General features: G+C 33.9%; 3 protein-coding genes across 3 annotated transcripts in view; 2 read left to right on the top strand and 1 right to left on the bottom strand.

Moving 5' to 3' along the window:
• Positions 1–505: 505 nt before the first annotated feature.
• Positions 506–9174, top strand: LOC134242633 (pre-mRNA-splicing factor CWC22 homolog). The gene is made up of 16 exons (XM_062724738.1): positions 506–533; positions 901–1861; positions 2297–2353; positions 3164–3293; positions 3512–3662; positions 4162–4320; positions 4566–4694; positions 5046–5139; positions 5353–5481; positions 5819–5954; positions 6121–6327; positions 7597–7659; positions 7783–7872; positions 8440–8585; positions 8697–8774; positions 9109–9174. The coding sequence occupies exons 1-16, from the start codon at positions 514–516 to the stop codon at positions 9172–9174; spliced, it is 2616 nt and encodes an 871-aa protein (XP_062580722.1). The 5' UTR covers positions 506–513.
• A 1044-nt stretch (positions 9175–10218) lies between these two features.
• On the top strand, positions 10219–17910 carry LOC134242602 (serrate RNA effector molecule homolog). Its single transcript, XM_062724702.1, is given in 20 exon segments — positions 10219–10346; positions 10494–10646; positions 10762–10896; positions 11046–11216; positions 12080–12249; positions 12411–12528; positions 12846–12900; positions 13007–13066; positions 13069–13113; positions 13884–14048; positions 14583–14682; positions 15037–15197; positions 15369–15509; positions 15737–15931; positions 16084–16177; positions 16487–16560; positions 16780–16933; positions 17042–17151; positions 17306–17458; positions 17833–17910. Coding segments are annotated over 20 exon segments (2460 nt in total).
• A 634-nt stretch (positions 17911–18544) lies between these two features.
• LOC134242632 (uncharacterized) overlaps positions 18545–19498 on the bottom strand; it is a 6634-nt gene continuing 5680 nt past the window's right edge. The window contains exons 3-4 of the mRNA XM_062724737.1: positions 18922–19009; positions 18545–18749 (exon numbers count right to left, since the gene is read on the bottom strand). Of these exons, the coding sequence (XP_062580721.1) occupies positions 18574–18749; positions 18922–19009 (264 nt within the window). The 3' untranslated portion in view covers positions 18545–18573. The remainder of the gene's footprint in view (positions 18750–18921; positions 19010–19498) is intronic.

Below are 19498 nucleotides of genomic sequence, written 5' to 3'. Positions count from 1 at the left end.
AAAAAAAATAATGTAGTAACCATTGGGTTCGATCCCTGGCAATAAAAATCCTGAGGTGCATTCTCTAGTTAGAGTAGCACGATAACCACTACGCTACACAAGTCCTGATGAAGTGTGGCATTTAAATCATGTTTGTGATATGACCATTGACTTAAGGGACTTCAAGTATTTCTTGAAAAGATACAAAAGTTATGTCATAAAATTATATTTTTAAGGTATAGTGGGTCTTTGCTCCATAATTTTGGAAACCGAAATATTTATGTGTGTATGCAGACTTTGAGGATTAACTCTCAAAAAAGTGGAGAGACCCACTCATATCGAAAAAAAGTGTTATAGTGTGAAAAAATGACTCGTTTTGTCCTCTTCCGTGTGTGTATAGTATATCACAGGCAAATAACTTCAATCTTCATGAGATTTGTGCAAGTTGTAGAGATTTTACACAAAGTATTCTTTAATGTTAGATGAACTATTAAGGAAAACTTTGATATAATTAAGATTTAATTTTTCACCTTCATGACATTTGAAATGCCAAGGTAAGGTCTTACATATTTTCAATAAAATAAATTAAGATTTCCCCTACGATTTTTAAAGTTCATAGGTTCAACATCAGTTTACCGAATTAATAGAACGTGGTGGAATTTAAAGGCGCAAATTTTCACTGTCATAATTTAAAAATTTTCAAAATAAAATAATGTCATGGTTAAGTCGGAATTATGCTACGGATTTTGGCTTATATGATTGCTCTGTTATTTCTCAAGATGGATAGCCATGTCCATATGGCATATGGACATGATGGATATTTCTCATGCATGTCCTCCGTTATCTCATGTTTTGTTAATCTTTGACTGTATTTTGTCTTCTCAGAAGTAGTTTTTTTTATTATTCATTGTTTCATTATAGACGTGAGGATTCGGACAAGAGAAAGAGGAAAAAGTCTGAGAGCAGCTCAAGTAGTTCCTCAGATTCCTCAGATTCAGATAGTGACTCGAGCTCCTCCTCCAGTAGCAGCTCCTCAGAGGATAGAGAGGACAAAGATCAACAAAGAAGGTCAAGGTCAGGAGAGGAAAAAAGAAGGCATTCATCCCACTCTGATGATAACAGGTCAGATTCTTCGTCTCGTAAACAAAGAGGCAGGCATATTGAAGTAGTGAAAAGAAGTAGAAGTCCACGAGATGAGAGGTCTAGATCACATTCCAGTTCTAGATTGTCCAGGCGATCCAAGTCTCCTTCTGTAAGAGGAAGACCATCTCCTGCAGGGTCAAGGTCAAGCTCCAGAAGTGGCCAGAAAGTATCATCACGGCATTCTTCATCTCAACGTTCCATTTCTTCACCTTCATCCAGACGTGAAAAGGATCATTTGCAATCCCTTAGCCAAGTTTCAGATGAAGTAAGAAGATCATCTTCTAGGAGTTCACAGATTGACAGAAGAGATACAGAAAAGCAGACCAGATCTCCCACCACTAGCCCTCCACCTCAAAAACATGACGGCGAGGAAAATCAGAAAAAGACACCACCATCAAGCCCTCACAGAGAAGGTGAAGATCGAGAGGGGCGATCTCCGGACTCTAGTCCTCCTCAGAGAAGTGAGAAAATTAGACCTATAGATGCATCACCAGAGGTACCTCCATCTGATAAAAAATCTCGAAGACATTCTTCTAACTCTTCCTCTCCGAGTCACACTCCTCCGCGCGACGACAGATATGACATGTCTAAATACGAAGAAGAAAGCGGGGCATCAGAGTCGGAGGATGAGAAAAAGGGTCGTAAAAAGAAACACGACATGCGGAACTTTGAGAGTGAGCCTGAGAGTGGAGAATGCACAGATTCTGAAGATGAAAGGAGACTCAAAAGTTCAATTAAGGTTTGTATCGATAAATAGTCACCAGCAGAAGCAGATTTTATTGTATTTCATTGCATATATTTGATCTGGCAATATTATTTACAAATTAAGGTTGTCAGAATGAAACCATTCCTGGATTTTGTAATCTGACAATTTTCGATACATATATACTGTTACAAAAATTGCATTTGATTCTCCAATGCAAGTATTGTGGAGAAAGCAAATAGACTAATAATTTTTTTTTCAAACAAAATTGAATTAGATTTTTGGGGGTAAAAATAAAAAATAAAGTAAATAGATCCTTAAATAAATTTATACCGAAATTGACCATGGAAGTAAGTGCTGGAAGAATTTTAATTGTAGATTGTTTGTTATTGGTCACTGGTTTTGTTAAAAAATAGAAGTACATGTATCAGCTTTCGATAACCAGAATTTTTATCCATTTACATCTTGCAGACAGACAGTATTCCATCTCACGTCACACTTGGCAAAACACTGATACAGTTGTGCTATGTAGGCAAATTTATCGCATATTTTTAGGCAAATTCCATCATCTACATGTTTGTGTGTTTATTATGCATGGGCAAATGTAGGATTAGCTGTGCAAAGTTTAAATATACTGTTTAAAGGAAAATATTTTTCTAAACAATTCACCTATTAAATGTATGACATTCTTATTATGTGATTTATGTAATGGTTTAAGGTAAACATGTTACTTTAGTATGAATTTAAATTTTTTATAGCCATATCCCATTTGCCCATGGCTTTTTTTGTTGTCATGTAGATGCATGCCATGGAAAAAAAAATACAGGCCCTGTCTCTAGGAATGGATTTTTTTCTTCAAGATTGTTTTAATTTCCCTAGCATTGGCTTTATTTGTGCATGAATTGATAAAATATGGGAATGACTTGGACCAAAATCCTCATAAAAGCTTAGTATAATCTCCATGGTGACATTCCTTTTATTAAAGGTCAAGGTGTAAAAAAAAAAAATGTATGCTTTCAATGTTGATATGGTAATTTTCTTTTATATTATTATTGATATGACTATGGAGACCATACTATTATATTATGCTATGTCATAAGGAATATGACATTTTTTCCTGTTTAAAACATTTTTATTTTGCATGCTGATATGTGATTTGTTTAAAGGTGCATGAGATAAATACAAGTTTCATTTGAAAAAGTCTAAAAAATGATGAATAATTCAGTGCCTATCATTTTTGTACAAGTCTCTTGAAAACTTCACTGAAAGAGAAGACATTCTTGATTAAAAAATAAAACATATGTTTTTGAAAGACTGAATCGTGTAGAATTATTTCAGAGGAAAATGGAAGAGGAGGATGGGAGTCGTAGGAGAGGTGAAGGTCGACGAGGGTATTCCCCCAACCGCCGGCGAGACGATAGAGATGGCAGAAGACGTAGATATAGTCCGGGGGGAAATAGAAGAAACGGTATGAAACAAGATATAAAAAAATAATTTAAGATGAAAATAATGTGGCATGACAGATACATAAAAAGGAATGGTATACATTTCAGTTAAGTTTAATTTAAAAGAAACGATTAAAAAGTATAAAAAATACATTGAATTTACTCAGCTTTCTGATTTGGTTATGAAATTAGACTGTAAATCAAGAAAGCTTACTCAGTAATATATTTCTTGACTTGGTAGATCGATTCCGAGATGATAGACCTAGGGATCGCAGGAGATCACGTGATAGGAGAAATGATAGAGATCATAATTCATTGGAAAGAAGAAAAGATGATGACCGTCGCAGATCCCCAACTCAAAATGGAAGTAAAACAGATGGCGATAAAGACAAGTAATACTGCCTTTAAAAAAAATGTGTTTCTATAGGAAAAGTCAAATAAAAAGATATGCAAGGGTTGTCCCAAAATTCTGCAGACAAACATATTTTCGTAGGAATTCTTTGTCATAAATTATTGAAACTTTGTTCACAAATTAAAACAATAATGATTAAAAAAATTATGAACAGTAAATTAATATTTACACAAAAGAACTAATTTAAATGCAATATTTTATTGAGTAGTCTAAGGCAGCTTTCTATCCAAATATTGCAATTGAAAATTGTACACGATGTTTAATATCTTATAAAATGTATTTATTATGTGTGATTTCCAAAAATAAAAATTCTCTATATTGCATTATGAATTTATCAACCCAGAAAAAATTAGAGAAGTACAATAACTTTTGCTAAAAGATGTGAGCTCAGTTTACGGAATTTTGGGACATCCCTTATAAGTATCATAATGCCAGTTTGAATTTATTTAGTGAACGAATGTAATGTTATAAATCTACAGAGCCACTGAAGAAAACCAGAAAGAAGGAGAGAAAGCTGAGAATGCGGCGAAGAAGTCCAAGGAGGCAGAAGTGTTGTCGCTGACCACCAGGACTGGAGGGGCATACATTCCCCCCGCTCGACTGAGGGCCATGCAGGCCAGCATCACTGATAAGTCAAGGTACATATACAGAAGCACTTAGTTCACCATACTCAGGCCATGCAGGCTAGTATTACCTATGAGTCACAGTGAGGCAGATGTATCTAAGATTCAGATATTATAGAGAACTGTGTTGTATCTAAGAGTTGGTAAAATGAAAACATTCCTAGTTTAGTGTAGATGAATAAGCTATACATTCTCACAGTTCAAAACTACCTATAAATATTTAAGTAAATATATGTGAAAAGTAACTATTTCTCTTTCAGTGAACCTTTTCAGAGGATTGCATGGGAAGCTTTGAAGAAAAGTATCAATGGTTTGATCAACAAAGTCAACGTGTCAAACCTCCATTTTGTTGTCCAGGAATTGTTCCAAGAGAACATAGTCAGAGGAAGGTGAGATCAGTATTAGTCATGCTGCATACGTTTACTTTTTTCTGATAAAAAGGTTATATGGACATTATAAGGCTTAATTTCTTGAAGATAACTAAAAAACAGATTTGATTTTTCGGCCTTCTCTGTTTGTGTCTCTATCAAAAATCATTTGAAAATTGAACATGGTAAATGATTAACAAGCATATAAATTACAACATACCCCCCTCCCCACTTTCTCTCCCCCTTGGATTTATAATGAGTATTAAGAATTTTATATGATGAGTAAATTTCGCATTTGAAGTTTGTAATTTAATGAAGAGTTTAGAGTATGCCATGTTTTCTAGGTTTATGATTTCAATCTTACCTTTTCAGAGGTTTGGTGGCCCGTTCAGTAATTCAGGCCCAATCTGCTTCTCCCACATTTACACACGTGTACGCCGCCCTGGTGTCAGTTATCAACACCAAGGTAAGAATACACAAGACTCAAAAGAGAGGTGCAATCTTGTTCAACATGTACACATTTTTAAAACAAATTAATTCAATTAAAGAAATCTTTCACCAGTTAGAAGAGTTTTCCTGTCATGTGGCCTCTCATTTAAGTTTCTTTTGTTTCAGTAGGAGTTATCTGCAGTATTTCTAAATTATAGACATGTTAGATTTATTTTGATCTATTTTACAGTTTCCACAAATAGGGGAGTTGATCCTGCGACGTCTTGTGATTCAGTTCCGTCGTGGATTTAAGAGAAATGATAAGAATCTTTGTCTGTCATCCACCCGATTCATTGCTCATCTGGTCAACCAACAAGTGGTAGGTCTGCTCTGTCACTAGATACAGTAAAACTCATTTAGTACAAACACGAATATTGCAAATTCACGGATACAACAAAGTTATATTGGATCCCCAGCTATATGAATTTAACAAATTCCTTAAACGGAAGTTAGCAAAACTTCATTATAACCGAGTTTTGCTGTAGGAGGGAGGGGGGGGGGGGGGGTACATGTATAGATTTCATGTGAGAATTTACTAATAAAACTTTCCAAGTCTTTTGATTCTTGCACACTTAGTATTAAAAGTAAGGTTAATATACATGTATGTGGTATTACTGGTGTATAACATTAAGGGTGTTGTTTGTTGTTGATTTCAGGCCCATGAGGTGCTGGCATTAGAAATCCTGACCCTTTTACTGGAGACCCCATCGGATGACTCAGTGGAGGTGGCTGTCGGGTTCCTGAAGGAGTGTGGACAAAAACTGACCGAAGTCACCCCTCGCGGAATCACAGGTAATTTATTGAACAACAGAGGAAAGGATCAGAAAAATTACATTTAATGCTGCATCAGCTCTGTGTGTTTTACAACTCCTTTTTTTATTGCCTAGTGATAATGTCTTATACCTGATGCTAAACGTTTAATGCATAAAAAAAGCTGACTGATTTGTACTTGTTTAAGCAATATTTGAGAGGCTGAGGAATGTCTTACATGAGGGTCAGATTGATGTGAGGGTGCAGTACATGATAGAGGTCATGTTTGCCATCCGTAAAGACGGCTTCAAGGACCACCAGTCAGTTATAGAGGAACTAGATCTCATCTCGGAGGAGGACCAGTTTACTCACCTCCTGACGTTAGAAGACGAAGGAACAGCTGAGGAAATCCTAAGTATGGGAACCAGTTATATTCAGTTTTGATCTGCTTGAAATTGTATACTGTAGAAGCATACATTTTCGTGGGGATAAAATTTCGTTGATTTGTCATCAAAACTAGTTTCGTGGGCATTTAATATCGTTTTTTTTTAGGGATGTCAAATCGGTCAATTTTCAATACTCGGTTACTCGGACGTTTTTCCGATCGAGTACCCGGGTACTCGATACAAGTGTAAATAAATATGAACAAGTAAATTGAAGACTGTAAAACATTGTAAACTCTTGAAATAAAACCAGATGCACTGATAGGAGGCTTATCCGTAAATGTATTTCTGTTGTAATAATGATGAGCACTTCGTGCCCGACGAAATTTAATATAACAATTTTTAAATTCAATTTATTTATCAGACAAACACAAGAAATAAAATCATAAGTTGTTCACAGTGTTTTTGTTTGAAAAAATAATCTGCTTCGTAATTGTTATGTAACTCTTTGTCGCGTTTGACGACCAGGTATCAGTTGTCAGAGCTACGTACAGTATCAACTTGAACTTGATCTTCTTGAGCTCTCATAACAGAGCGGATTTACGATTTTAGTACACTTGTTCGATCCGAGATTTATATAGTATTACAGGACGGTATTTTGTAGTTTGATGCAACGATGGACATTAGTTTTTTTAAAGCCTTTGCCTTCAACCAGTTTTATTGGCATGTAATCAAGCACAACCATATCAACAATCGCACGTGTAATATCATCCGCTCTTTTCCCGAGAATTTACAGCTTCTCGGAGAATTAACAAAATTATCTAATTTATTTAAACATAATGGATCTTAAATGATGTTCAGTGAAAACAGTGTTTACACTGCCACAGGCGATAACGGTCATTTAGAGTCGTAGTAAACCCTAATTACTGTATGTACAAGTGCAATGAGCATTTTACGTTTCAAAAAAAAGATTGTTTAATGCATTAATAAATTAGATTAGAAATATTCAAAAATATCCATCCGAGTAACCAAGTACTGATTTTAGTATTCGATACTCGGACGTTCGATCGAGTACCCGGTTAACCGGGTACTCGTTGACATCCCTAGTTTTTTTTAGAGTAACCCTATTCAATATATAGTCATATAAAATTTCGTGTGGGATTTAATTTTGTTGATAATTGTTTATAACGAAATGCACGAAATTTAATCCCCCACAAATATTTCTGCTTTTACAGTAGTTCCTGTTTTTTGAAAAACATCCCTGTAATTTTTTATTCATTTTTATTTGTTTTTGTTTTCAGATGTATTCAAGTTTGATCCTGAGTATGAAGCAAATGAGGAAAAATACAAAGAACTGAAAAAAGGTAATAGAAGAATAGTTTTTTTTAAGTGAAATGTAACTATAAAAATAAAATATATCTGCATATTAATTAAGCTACTGTTGAACTTTTTAACTGCTTGAATACTATTGTTTGATTGTTTTACAGAGATCCTGGATGAGGGCAGCTCTGATGAGGAGTCGGGGAGTGGATCCGGGTCTGAAAGTGACAGTGATGAAGAAGAGGGGGAAGGTGAAGGTACATCTTAATGATCATCTCGGTGGTGGATCTAAGTTTTATAGATGAATACACTTTACAATATTTGTATATATTGTTGTAAAAGAGAACACACTGTAATTCACCAAATGTTTCACTATACCTTATTTTCTTGAGATAGTAATATTTTATTTGTGAACAAGACAAAAAATTCACCATTTCTAGTTATGGTTGTATGTAATCTCAATAAAAGCAGTCACATATATGAAACCATATGAAACCAAAATAAAGTGTTCTTGCAAATAAATAGTGTTTAGAGTATTTGGAATCATATGCAGAGTTTGTTGGGTTGGGAAGGAGGAGGGGGTTGATAGATGTGAAATGAGATAGAGGTTTGAGGTTAAGAAATTTCTGGTAAATAGGAGTTTAAAACAATAAAGTGTGAATTGCACTTAGGTATTTACAGCTGTACATGAATATACATAATTATATGCAATAAAATTGTTGATGAACAGAATTTTGATCAAAGTATTAGTGATAGGAAGATTATTAATAATTTCAGATAATATTGATAGGAATAATTTCTATCTTCATGTTATTATTGAACAGAAGGAGAGAAACAGACAATAATTGACCAGACAGAAACTAATCTGATTGCCCTCAGGAGAACAATCTATTTAACCATCCAGAGTGCCTTAGACTTTGAGGAATGTGCTCACAAACTTCTAAGAATGGAACTCAAACCTGGACAAGAGGTACACACTGCTAAAGATATAAAGCTGAAATGAAAATTCATGAAATCTTCATTATGTCTAGATAGATATCAATATTATTCTCTATTTCAATATGATATGGTTGTTTTCCAGGTTGAGTTATGTAACATGATTCTTGATTGCTGTGCACAGCAACGTACTTATGAGAAGTTTTTTGGATTGCTAGCTCAGGTAATAAATTTTAGATGACTCGTTATACAACACATTTTTAGAAAAGCGTACTGTATACAGGGTTGTTTTCACTCCATTTTCACACCCAGTCATAGTTTTGTTTAAGAAATTATACTATATTCTTTGAATTCGCTCAGTTTTAAATTCTTCCATGTGCAATATTACCGGTATATCGGTATATTGCGGTATTAGCCACGATGATAATATATCGCGATATGAAAATCAGATACCGGTATTTCACGATATTTATAAAAATATATAAAAACCTCCTTTATTGTAGAAACTGTTAAAATAAAACTGGAAACTTCTAAGTCTTTTTCTTTCTCGTTGAAAGAATTCTTCGTCAGTTTCGTTCGGGACAGAGAAAGAGAGAGGAGAGAGAGGGGGTGGAAGCTTTTAATTCACTGTTGTAGTTTTGAATATCTTACTTTGAAATAAAATTACTAATTAATAAGACTTTAAAATAAAATTTATAAGAAAGAAATATATAAAACATTTTTACAGGGTGTATACCATATGCATTGCGGTTCTCATAATCTCACATTGAATCTACACGATCGACATCGCGGTGAAATGTCAAGTTCAGTATACATGTACATATTACAAGTAAATGGTCATCCATGTTTTCACTTGTAGCAGTGTTGTTTTAATTATTTTTAATAACTTTCATGCCATTTCAAACACCTTATGCTATAGCAGGAGCATGTATATATTAAAACAGGCCATTTCCTGATTGTACGTCTTGATGTGAAATTAGGTCGGGTTAGATTAAATTACCAAAACGCACGAAAACAGGTCACAATTTCTTTCTGGTTTTTTAAATTTTATTTTGTAACCACAATAAAATTATTTTCATATAGGCTAATATGTATATTGTTTTAATCTTTAATAACATTTTATGCTACTTCATTAACCCCCCCCCCCCCCCCCAAAAAAAAGAATTCAATGAAAAAAGATTATATAGCCTAATCTGTAAAAAAAATTTATTTCAATGTGAAAATTCTCCAAGAGAGTTCATCTTGTTTTACTATTTTACCTGGAATTTGATTAAAAGTAAAGTGTTAATTTGGTGTGCAATCAATGTCTTATCCCTCCTCCCCCTTTTAAACTTTAAGATAAATTCAAATAGTCTTTGAACTTGACAGCATTTCAAACATTCTGCTCAAATTTATTAATGATAATTAATCTACAATATATTGCAATATATTGCAATATTCAAAGTAAAATATTGCAATATATCGCAATATGGATTTCCTTTGCAATACCCAACTCTACATTACAGTTTCTATTACCAGTATGCTTATACTGAAGAGCGTATTTTCAATCATCCTGCTAGAGAGCTACTAGCTACATGTATACATTTTTTTTATCACAATGATTAAATATACAGCTTGAATTTTAAATTTGCCATTTTACAAAACATCTTGCATTCATATTTGCAGAAATGGCAGATAGTGATGATGAATATGATCGGAGAAAGGGTCGAGAAAAGTTTAGGAGAGAGCGCAATGATTATGAAAGACGAGAGGAAAGAAGAAGCCGTGATCCAAGAGATGTTTGGGACAGAGACAGGTTATAAATCTACATCTTATCTTACTGAAATTGTGGGCAAATTTAAATATAGAGTCTTTGAAATTAATGCTATTTGAAACAAACATGAATAGTTATAATAAAATGCTTTTCTAGGGTAGTGTACAAATAGCATCTTAAAAATTTCAGGTCAAGTGGTAGAGCAAGAGAAGCCTGGAGCAGCAGAAGCAGAGAGAGACATGATCCCTACAGAGAGTATGACGCCAGGCGACGGGAGAGGTACAGCCCTAATGTCAGACGAGACATGAGTCCTCCTCACGCAAAACGAATGAGACGGGATTGGTAGGCTATTAACTCTTCTAAAATATGATTATTTTCAGTAAGCAATTGAATATCTTGATTTTTTATTTACAAAGGAATGATTAAACTGTGAATGTATAAATCAATTTTATTAAAGGGATGACCAAGGTTACCCTCCTTATGACATGGGTGGATATGGAGGAACTCCAATGCAGCCACCCCCCACCTGGGGCCCCTCCCCAGAAATGAGGGGTCCTCCACAGGGTGATTTTAACCCTGGACAAGGAGGAAGGTAATATTTTTGTAAATGCTTGAGATTAAATTAAATATTATTGTATGATATATTCAAAAGTTGAGCATGTGCAAATGAAAATTTTCACTTTGTAAAACTAGTAGATACTTTTTAATTTTATCTATATACTTTTGTCTTTTTTATTGTAGAGACCTAGAATTTCCCACCCAGCCCCCAATGTTGACATTTAAACAGTTTTTATCCCAGCAAGAAGATAACATCAGTGACCAAGATGCCATTAAAAAATATAATGAATATAAAGACGAGTTCAAAAGACAACAAATTAACGAATTCTTTTTGGCACACAAAGAGGAAGAATGGTATTTTTTTAAGTTTCGGAATTTTTATATAACTATCTAAGTCTTGATAAAGAGAGTCAAAGTGGAAAACAATTTTGAAAATTGGATGACTATTTTATTGTTTTCTTTATGATATAATCTGTAATTTTTTTTAGTAATCAGTTCCCCATGAAAATGTGTGTGATTAATGAATGATTTTATTTGCAAGAACAGAAGAGGAATAGCTTTTGCATTGCATGTTTCCTTTTTATCATGGAAACGAAGCAGCTGTCGATCCCTATCTTGGAGATTTTTATTCGCGTTATTTAGATACACTGCGCACAATGCAGTGTTTATATTTATGAAAGTGTTAGGTTAGGGTGATAGGCTATTGTACAAGTAAACGTGCCAGACACACCTACTACTGGGTAGTGAAGGTTATCCAGTGAAACGCGTAGATGACTCAGGTAATTACGTTATCCTTCACAGGTTTGGGAAATCTGTCACTTCTGACGGTATCAGGGATATTTGTCAGCTGATGCTTGTATTGTTTTGCATGACTTGATTTTACAGGGGGAACATTTTTGACAGAAAAACTTTCGTGGATATGCATGGTTCATATTTTTACAATGGATTAAATTAGAAGTATTGAAACCAGTTTAAGAAGAAGAGAGACAAAGTGTTATCAGATAGGGGAAAAAAATCAATAAAAAAAGTCAAATTGTGTATGATATTATTATAAAACCTTGTATTTAACAATTTATTAATTGTTCTTCATCTATCAATGATCTCAAACATACATGTAAAATGATGAATGAAGAGTCTTCCAAGATGGCACATTTAAGGCAGCTTTAGATAGAAATATCTGGGATAAAGGCTATCACTTACTTCCTTTGCTTTTTAAGGTTTAAAACAAAATATCATCCAGAGGAATGTGAGAAGAGGAATAAGGAGGTCAAGAAGGCCTTACAACATCGCTGTAATGTCTTTATGGACCTTTTGGAGTCTGGAAGAGTCGAAGCAACGTGGGTGGACTTTGAGAAGTCAGATGAACTTGTCAAACTTCTGGATGCTGGTACTATGCTGTAGAAAATTGGAAAAAGATGGCAAAAAATATTAAGAGTTCTTTTTTCAAATGTTATAAGCTAAAATGACATAAAATACTTAAAAAATTCTTAAGTTATAATGTACATTTAAGTTATGACAATGTAAACAGTTTATAAACGTGTGTTGTAGCTGTCATTAAGATGGAGGGAGGGACAGATTTTGATTTAACTGTGTTGGACCAAGCTGTGGAGGAGGAAAAAGAGGGGGGTAGGAGTAGGAACAACTCAGAGTCTGTACCCTTGGAAAGGTCAGGGGAATTTAAATTTTTTAGTAATTTATTTCACAATTCCAAAATATTTTTTTATTGTAAAGACAAAGATGATATATATTTGTTAATTTTATGAAAGAGTCCTGCAACGGGGTAAAAAAAACATGCATATCATGCATATGAAATGTCCATTTTATTTCTAAAATCTTTTTACTATTTACTTTTTATTGTGAGCCAAGTACACATACATTTATTTATTAATATCTTAAAAATAATTGTAAATTTTATAAAGCATATCATGTATGAAATACACATCATATTCAAGGTGTCATTGATTTTTATCTTTCTGTGTATAGTCCAGACGAAAAGAAGAAAAGAAAAAGATCTGTTTCAAGTGACAAGAAACCAGATGTAAGATTTCATTACTGTTGAATGTCGAAATGATTTAGATATACACATATAACTGTAAATTGTTGATGTTCTTACATAGAAGGATAATGTATATCTGGCATTGTAGGAGCCATTAAAATTACCTATATCAGCTTTTGATGCAATTTTCATGATGAAGGTACATGAAAAATCTCCAAACAGCAGCAAGCCAAAAACGGAAGTGAATCCAGCTCGGTATGTAAAACTCACTTGATATGTCATCTGCCTCGTTTCTGAATAATAAAAATTTACCTTGCATTCTTTTGTAAATTGCATCAGAGTTTAAAATTGTCCTGCTTCCAATCAAAGTACAGTAAAACTCGGTCATACCTGCAAAGTTACTTCGCTGTATTCGTAATTTGTTATATCCATATAGCAAATTTGCTAAATTATACATAGCACTTTCATTGTATAGAATTTTTTCCTTCAATTATGACTAGGAATTGCATTGAAGATTGTAAAAAATACAAAATTTAGAGTTCAAAAGTTTTTGCTAAATAGACTTTCAGATATATATAATTACAAAAATAATGTAAGATGAATTATATTCTTAAAATTGATATCTTTTAAATTAAGCTATAAAAGATTGCATTTCATTATTTTTAACTTCTTAGGGACACTGAATCAGTATATCACTATTAATTCACTTCATCAGACTTGGTTATTTCGGTAAAATTTTATTGTTAGGAACTACTACGAAATTTGCAATGGATTGCAAAAATTTTTGCTATATCTGTAAATTCTCTATATCCGTGTTTGTACTAATTGAGTTTTACAGTAATAAAACAATTTCATTAATACTTTGTCTTTCTTAAATCATGATTCAGTATATGTTCAATTCAATTATCTTAATAATTAATAAATAATCTAAATAATTAAGTGAGATCAGCTGTCATGTTTATTGGAATTCTTTAATATAAAAGGAAACTGACATTGAAATGTATTACATGTATCTAAAATTTCAGCCTGTACCAGAAGAAAACAATACCAAAGAAGGGAAGAAACCTAAGAAGAAGAAGAGACATCGTAACAAGGCAGGCTATGACTACGAGAGTGGCTCAGATTCTGAGAGTGGCAGTGATTCAGAGTCGGAACCCGCCCCGCCAGGAATGGAGGAGTCAGGGGAGACGGCTGAGACAGACACACTTTTTGGACGGAGACGAATAGATTACGTGTTTCCTCAACAGATACACTGTTGGTTAATTGTGTGACCTCACAGAAGCTTTCAGGAGGAATTTTTTAGAGAGACTCCTAAAGGTGAGTAACAAAGAATGTGTCCTTTTCATACGGAGGCATCCAAAACTAAGGAGGAGGAGACTCCTAAAGGTGAGTAACAGAATTGTCCTCCTTCAACGTTGAGGCATTGCTTTTCTAATATTTGTGAGGAGGAGCTCCTATTCAAAGAAAGTAACAAAATAAACTATTCATGATATTATTTTAAAATCTAAGGAGAGCTGTTTAGCTGTATCAGGTGAGTGACATTGGCCTTTTCTATTTTCTGAATGCTTGAAATAGTGCATATTTTTAAAACTAAGGAGGAGGAGACTCCAAAAAATAAAGGTGATGTAACAGAAGGTGTTCCTCCTCAACGTCAGGCATCCAAAACATGTTTCAAGGAAGAAGACTCCAAAGGTGAGTAACAGAACGTGTCCTCCTCAACGGAGGCATCCAAAACTAAGGAGGAGGAGACTCCTAAAGGTGAGTAACAGAATGTGTCCTCCTCAACGGAGGCATCCAAAACTAAGGAGGAGGAGACTCCAAAAGGTGAGCGGAAAACTGTTATAGAATGATATAATTAATGTACTACAGTAGTCTCCCATAAAAACTGAAAGATTCTAAAAATATAACAGATGTAAAATGCCTGAAGTCTTTGAAGAATTAAAGAATTTGAAAAGATGCTTTAGAGTGATAGAGAATATACTGAGTAATTTGAAGAGATTAACAGGATCAACATAAAAATTCTAACTTGAAATAAAAATATTGAATACATGTACTTACAAGATTGCCAGTTCCCACTTGAAATTCTAAAATGAAGTTATCATCAACTTTCCACCATTAAAATAACAATATGTACAGCAATAAATTCCTAGAAGAGATTAATGGTTTTACTTTTTACAGAAGCCAACATGTCTGATGGAGAGGAGAAAGACCAAGACACAATGGAGGAGAAAGAGAAGGACAAAAAGGACTCGTCCCCCCGCCCCAGGGCACTTCACAAGACCTCCTCCATCTTCTTAAGGAACCTAGCCCCCTCTATTACCAAACAGGAAGTCGAAGCTGTAAGATAACTCATCAGACTTCATTTAGGAAATGGACATCCACTATAGTTTTTAATAACTTTAAAATTAGAGTTTTATACACTGCATCAGATTTCAAATTCAAAAGTGTTCTTTGATAATACAAATTTATGTTGATGCTCTTGATTTGGACATATTAACTCTTATTTACAGATGTGTAAGAGGTACCCTGGCTTTGTTCGAGTGGCCCTCCAGGACCCCCAGGCTGAGCGCCGATTCTTCAGGAGAGGCTGGGTCACATTTGATAGAGATGTTAACATCAAGGAAATCTGCTGGAACCTCAACAATATAAGGGTAACATTGCTATGCTTAGTATTCCATCTTAATTAATACACAAGATTATTTTCATATGTTATGAAAGTGTATTTATTTGAATATCAAATTCTATATGTATTATGAAAAAATAATGGTGGTTGTGAGCATAAGAAGCTAATTTTCAAGGTTTCAAGATTCATTATAAGAGATCAAGCCTCTTACAAAGGTGAACTATCTCTACAACTAGAATTTGTTTTTCTTTACAGTTGAGGGACTGTGAACTGGGAGCAACCTTGAATCGGGAACTAAAACAGAGAGTTCGTCCAGTCAATGGAATCTCAGCCCACAAACAAATTGTCCGCTCTGACATTAAACAAGCAGCTAAAATTATCCAGAATCTGGACTCCAAATGGGGGATGTGGGAGGATCCGGAGGAGGAAAAGAAGGACAAATCTAAAGAGGTCAGAGGTCAACCAATAATAGTTCAAAAAAGAAATAAAGTATACATCTTAATCACCGAATATTTCAAGAGTAGAATGTAAGTTTCTTTTGAAATTATTTAATATTTGAATTATTACATGTATTCCTATATCCACTATCTGTTTTCTTTCAGACCTCCTTCAGTTTCACGTCCAAGAATCCTGTATTAAAGAACATTACAGATTATCTGGTGGAGGAGGGAAGTTTTGAGGAGGAAGAGTTACTCGGTTTGTTGAAGTTTAGATCCAGAAAACTCCAAAGTCATGATTCCTAAAGATTTATCTGAAAATATCAATTAAAACAAAATGTTTTAATCAATAGCATTATAAAATTTTCAACCTCTAACTAATATAATTTCATCTTTTATAGAAAATTTATTAAGGAAAAATTAAATTAATTTTAGACTATCTAGTTGCAGTTGAATTTCAGTTGTTTTTAAGAAATGAAATCTTTTCTATAAGTTATGTTATCATCTAACAGCTTTTGTTAATCAGCAAAATATCAAGGAATGACATTTTTATCATTGTTTATTAAAGGTGAGAAATTGGAAGAGGGAGAAAAAGAATCAAACAATGAAGTTATAGTGGAGAGAGATGAGCGCATGATCAAGGTATTGTATCAGTCATGTAATTGGGATTTCTCTTTTCGAGTCTCTTTAACCTTGTCTTTAATTATGACAACTCCAGATAGATATGATTACAAATTTCTTGATGCAAATGCTCAATACAAACACCTATGGCAGTAAAGAGTCCCAAGGCTTTCAGTGCACGTGATTCTGAGTATGCCAGAATATGTCCACTTACCTACAACATTCTGCTTTACATTTCAGGCTTTAGACAGGATGATACTGTACCTCAGGATAGTGTATTCCATTGATTACTACAGTGCTAACGAGTATCCTAACGAGGACGAGATGCCACACAGATGTGGGATCATGCATTGTAGAGGAATACCACCCACCACAAAAATCACGCAGCAAGATGGTAAGGGGTTCTGTTTACCTTATATCTGTAGGTATTTGAATGAAAGTAAATAGTTTTAAACTGTCGTACCCAGGGAGAGAATTCACATCTTGGGTTATTTCTTTGTAGTGAATGATTGGATCACCAATACAGAGAACAAACTGAAGCAGTTTACCGAAGTCCAGGAGAAATTGTCAGAGGAAGAATGTATCAAATTTGGCAGGAAAGACCCTGAGGCATATCCTTTCTCAAAACATAAATTCGAAACTTTTAAAACTAAAAAATGTTTGGCTTGAACAGATGTGTGTAGGTCTTTAATCACAAAGTCATATAAATGTGTTATTCCAGTGGTTGTACTGCTGTGATTTAGTTTGTCCTTAACAGCTGTTTACAGAGGTGGAGAAGTTTGTGACAGCCAATACACAGGAATTGTCCAAGGATAAATGGCTGTGTCCCATCAGTGGGAAGAAGTTCAAAGGCCCCGAGTTTGTCAGGAAGCATATCTTTAACAAGCATGGTGAAAAAGTAGAGGAAGTCAGGACAGAGGTGAGTTCTCTCTTGTCTGGCCATGCGGACCATCCAGATGGTTATTGTTAAGATTGTTGATTTGACAAAGATTTATTCAATAGCATGTGCATAATAAATATTATTGAAACAGCTTGTTTGGAAAGAAAAATCATGAAATGAAATGTTTATATGGTACATCAGTCAAAAAGAATTTTATATCTTAAAATACAGGTAACCAAATCTTTCAAAAAATCATTGAGATTAGCTTAATGTATTTCTTAAGTTTTCTTATGCTTTAATTCTCAATCCCATCAAGAAAAATTGGACATGGACAGTGTCTTTATTATTCTATAAGCATGTTTAAAATTTGAGAGTTATGGAGGATACAATTATCGGTAAACATGTCATTGTAGGTTGCTTTCTTCAATAATTATTTAATGGATCCCAAAAGACCAGCATTGCAAGAACATCCTAAAAATAAACAGAAATAATTTTTGAACAGCCCTCTAAACATAAAGTTTGATCTGGTCACAGTGGAGGTTTCAAATGCCCCTCAAAAACTTTTGAATCATGCTATAATCCTGTGACCAATGGCACCTCCCATGAATTTGAGTTTTGGTGAGATGAGATTTAAAAGAAACCATTTAAGATATTTTTACACAAGTATACATTATTTGTTACAATTTATCATCTATATCCAATTTTTTGTGTCACCCTTACCCACGAATTTTACATACCCTCGAACATTCATTTTGTCAACAGTTTGATTTATTGAAATTTTCATATTACATTACTAATTTACACTCGGCGGGGCATTCATGTCCTATGGACATGTATTACTAAGTTATCTTTTAAAAGAAAGTGGATAACAACTTGAACCTAAATTCTTTATTGTGAGGTTCTCAGTCACATGATAAATGCCCTTTAGTTTATGCTGTCAATTGCCAAGGACAAAGCCTAAAGACTCAGTAATTAGCATAGTATTTCTGTCAACATTGACAATTGATTATATTACATGTAGTCCAGAATTTAATTTCCTTTGAACTGTACATGTTCATTCCTGCTTCAGTTTCCTGTTAAACTGATTTGCCTGTGACATGCCTTCCTCTGTTTTGGCTGTTTTAGATGTTTTGCTTTCATCATAAAAAGATCCATTAATTATGGACTGTTTCTCTCTGGAGCCTGAACTCCTTGATCCAGTCAAACTCTCCTGTCTCCTCCTCCCCCTCACCCCCGTCCTGATCTGCCCTACCCTCCCCCGGCATCCACAAGCCTTCCAGGTCATATCTCTGGCGAGTGTCTGGCATCATTACATGTAGAAAGGCATTTCCTAAAAGTGAAATATATGATTACAGTTGAACTGATTTCTGATCATTTTAAGTTTTTTTCTTTATTGTCTTTATTGAAGTTTTAATTTTACCACTGTTAATAAGTTGTTAAATTTTTTTAACCTTGTTAAATTTTCTTTTACTTCAATAATCTTACTTGAAGTAAAGCAATACCTATGTCCATGGCTAGCCATTCTGATTTTGGATCTGATGCTCCAGAAATGAGAAGAAATGGGTCCGATTCATGCTTTCTTTGCTTGTACTAAAATTGAAAATATACCAGTACAATCAATGTTAAAAAAAGAAATATGCAAAGAAAAGCAGTTGTATAACACAATTGTAAAAGGATAGGAGAAAGTTTATTTCCTATGTCTTTTAAACAAGCATATTTAACACAGTCGGGTGTAAATTTTTCATGCACCTCATTGATCAAATAAAACGACATCACAATATAAGTATATATTATACACAAGAGAAAAATTCTTGAAACTTACATATATGTTTAAATCTCATAAACATAAACAAATTAACTGAGGTGAAATGAATACACTGATTGTATTAAATTGTAATAGTAATTTACGAGTTTTTAATAATATATTTGCCTTTTTCAACTACAATTGAATGGTGATAGTTCCTGTATATGATTTATGACACTTGTTTTGTTTAGCCTATATAACCAAAATCAAAAATTTAACATGTTTATATCACTAGCAATTTCTCCTGAAGTGAGCATAGCAGAGCATAGCAGAAT

This window comes from Saccostrea cucullata, unplaced genomic scaffold (genome assembly GCF_032062105.1).
Source record: "Saccostrea cucullata isolate Sc308-1 unplaced genomic scaffold, CSIRO_AGI_Scuc_v1 ctg861, whole genome shotgun sequence".
Classification (NCBI taxonomy): domain Eukaryota; kingdom Metazoa; phylum Mollusca; class Bivalvia; order Ostreida; family Ostreidae; genus Saccostrea; species Saccostrea cuccullata.
The sequence above is the reverse complement of the archived record's forward strand: the minus strand, read 5'-3'. Positions and strand labels throughout refer to the sequence as shown.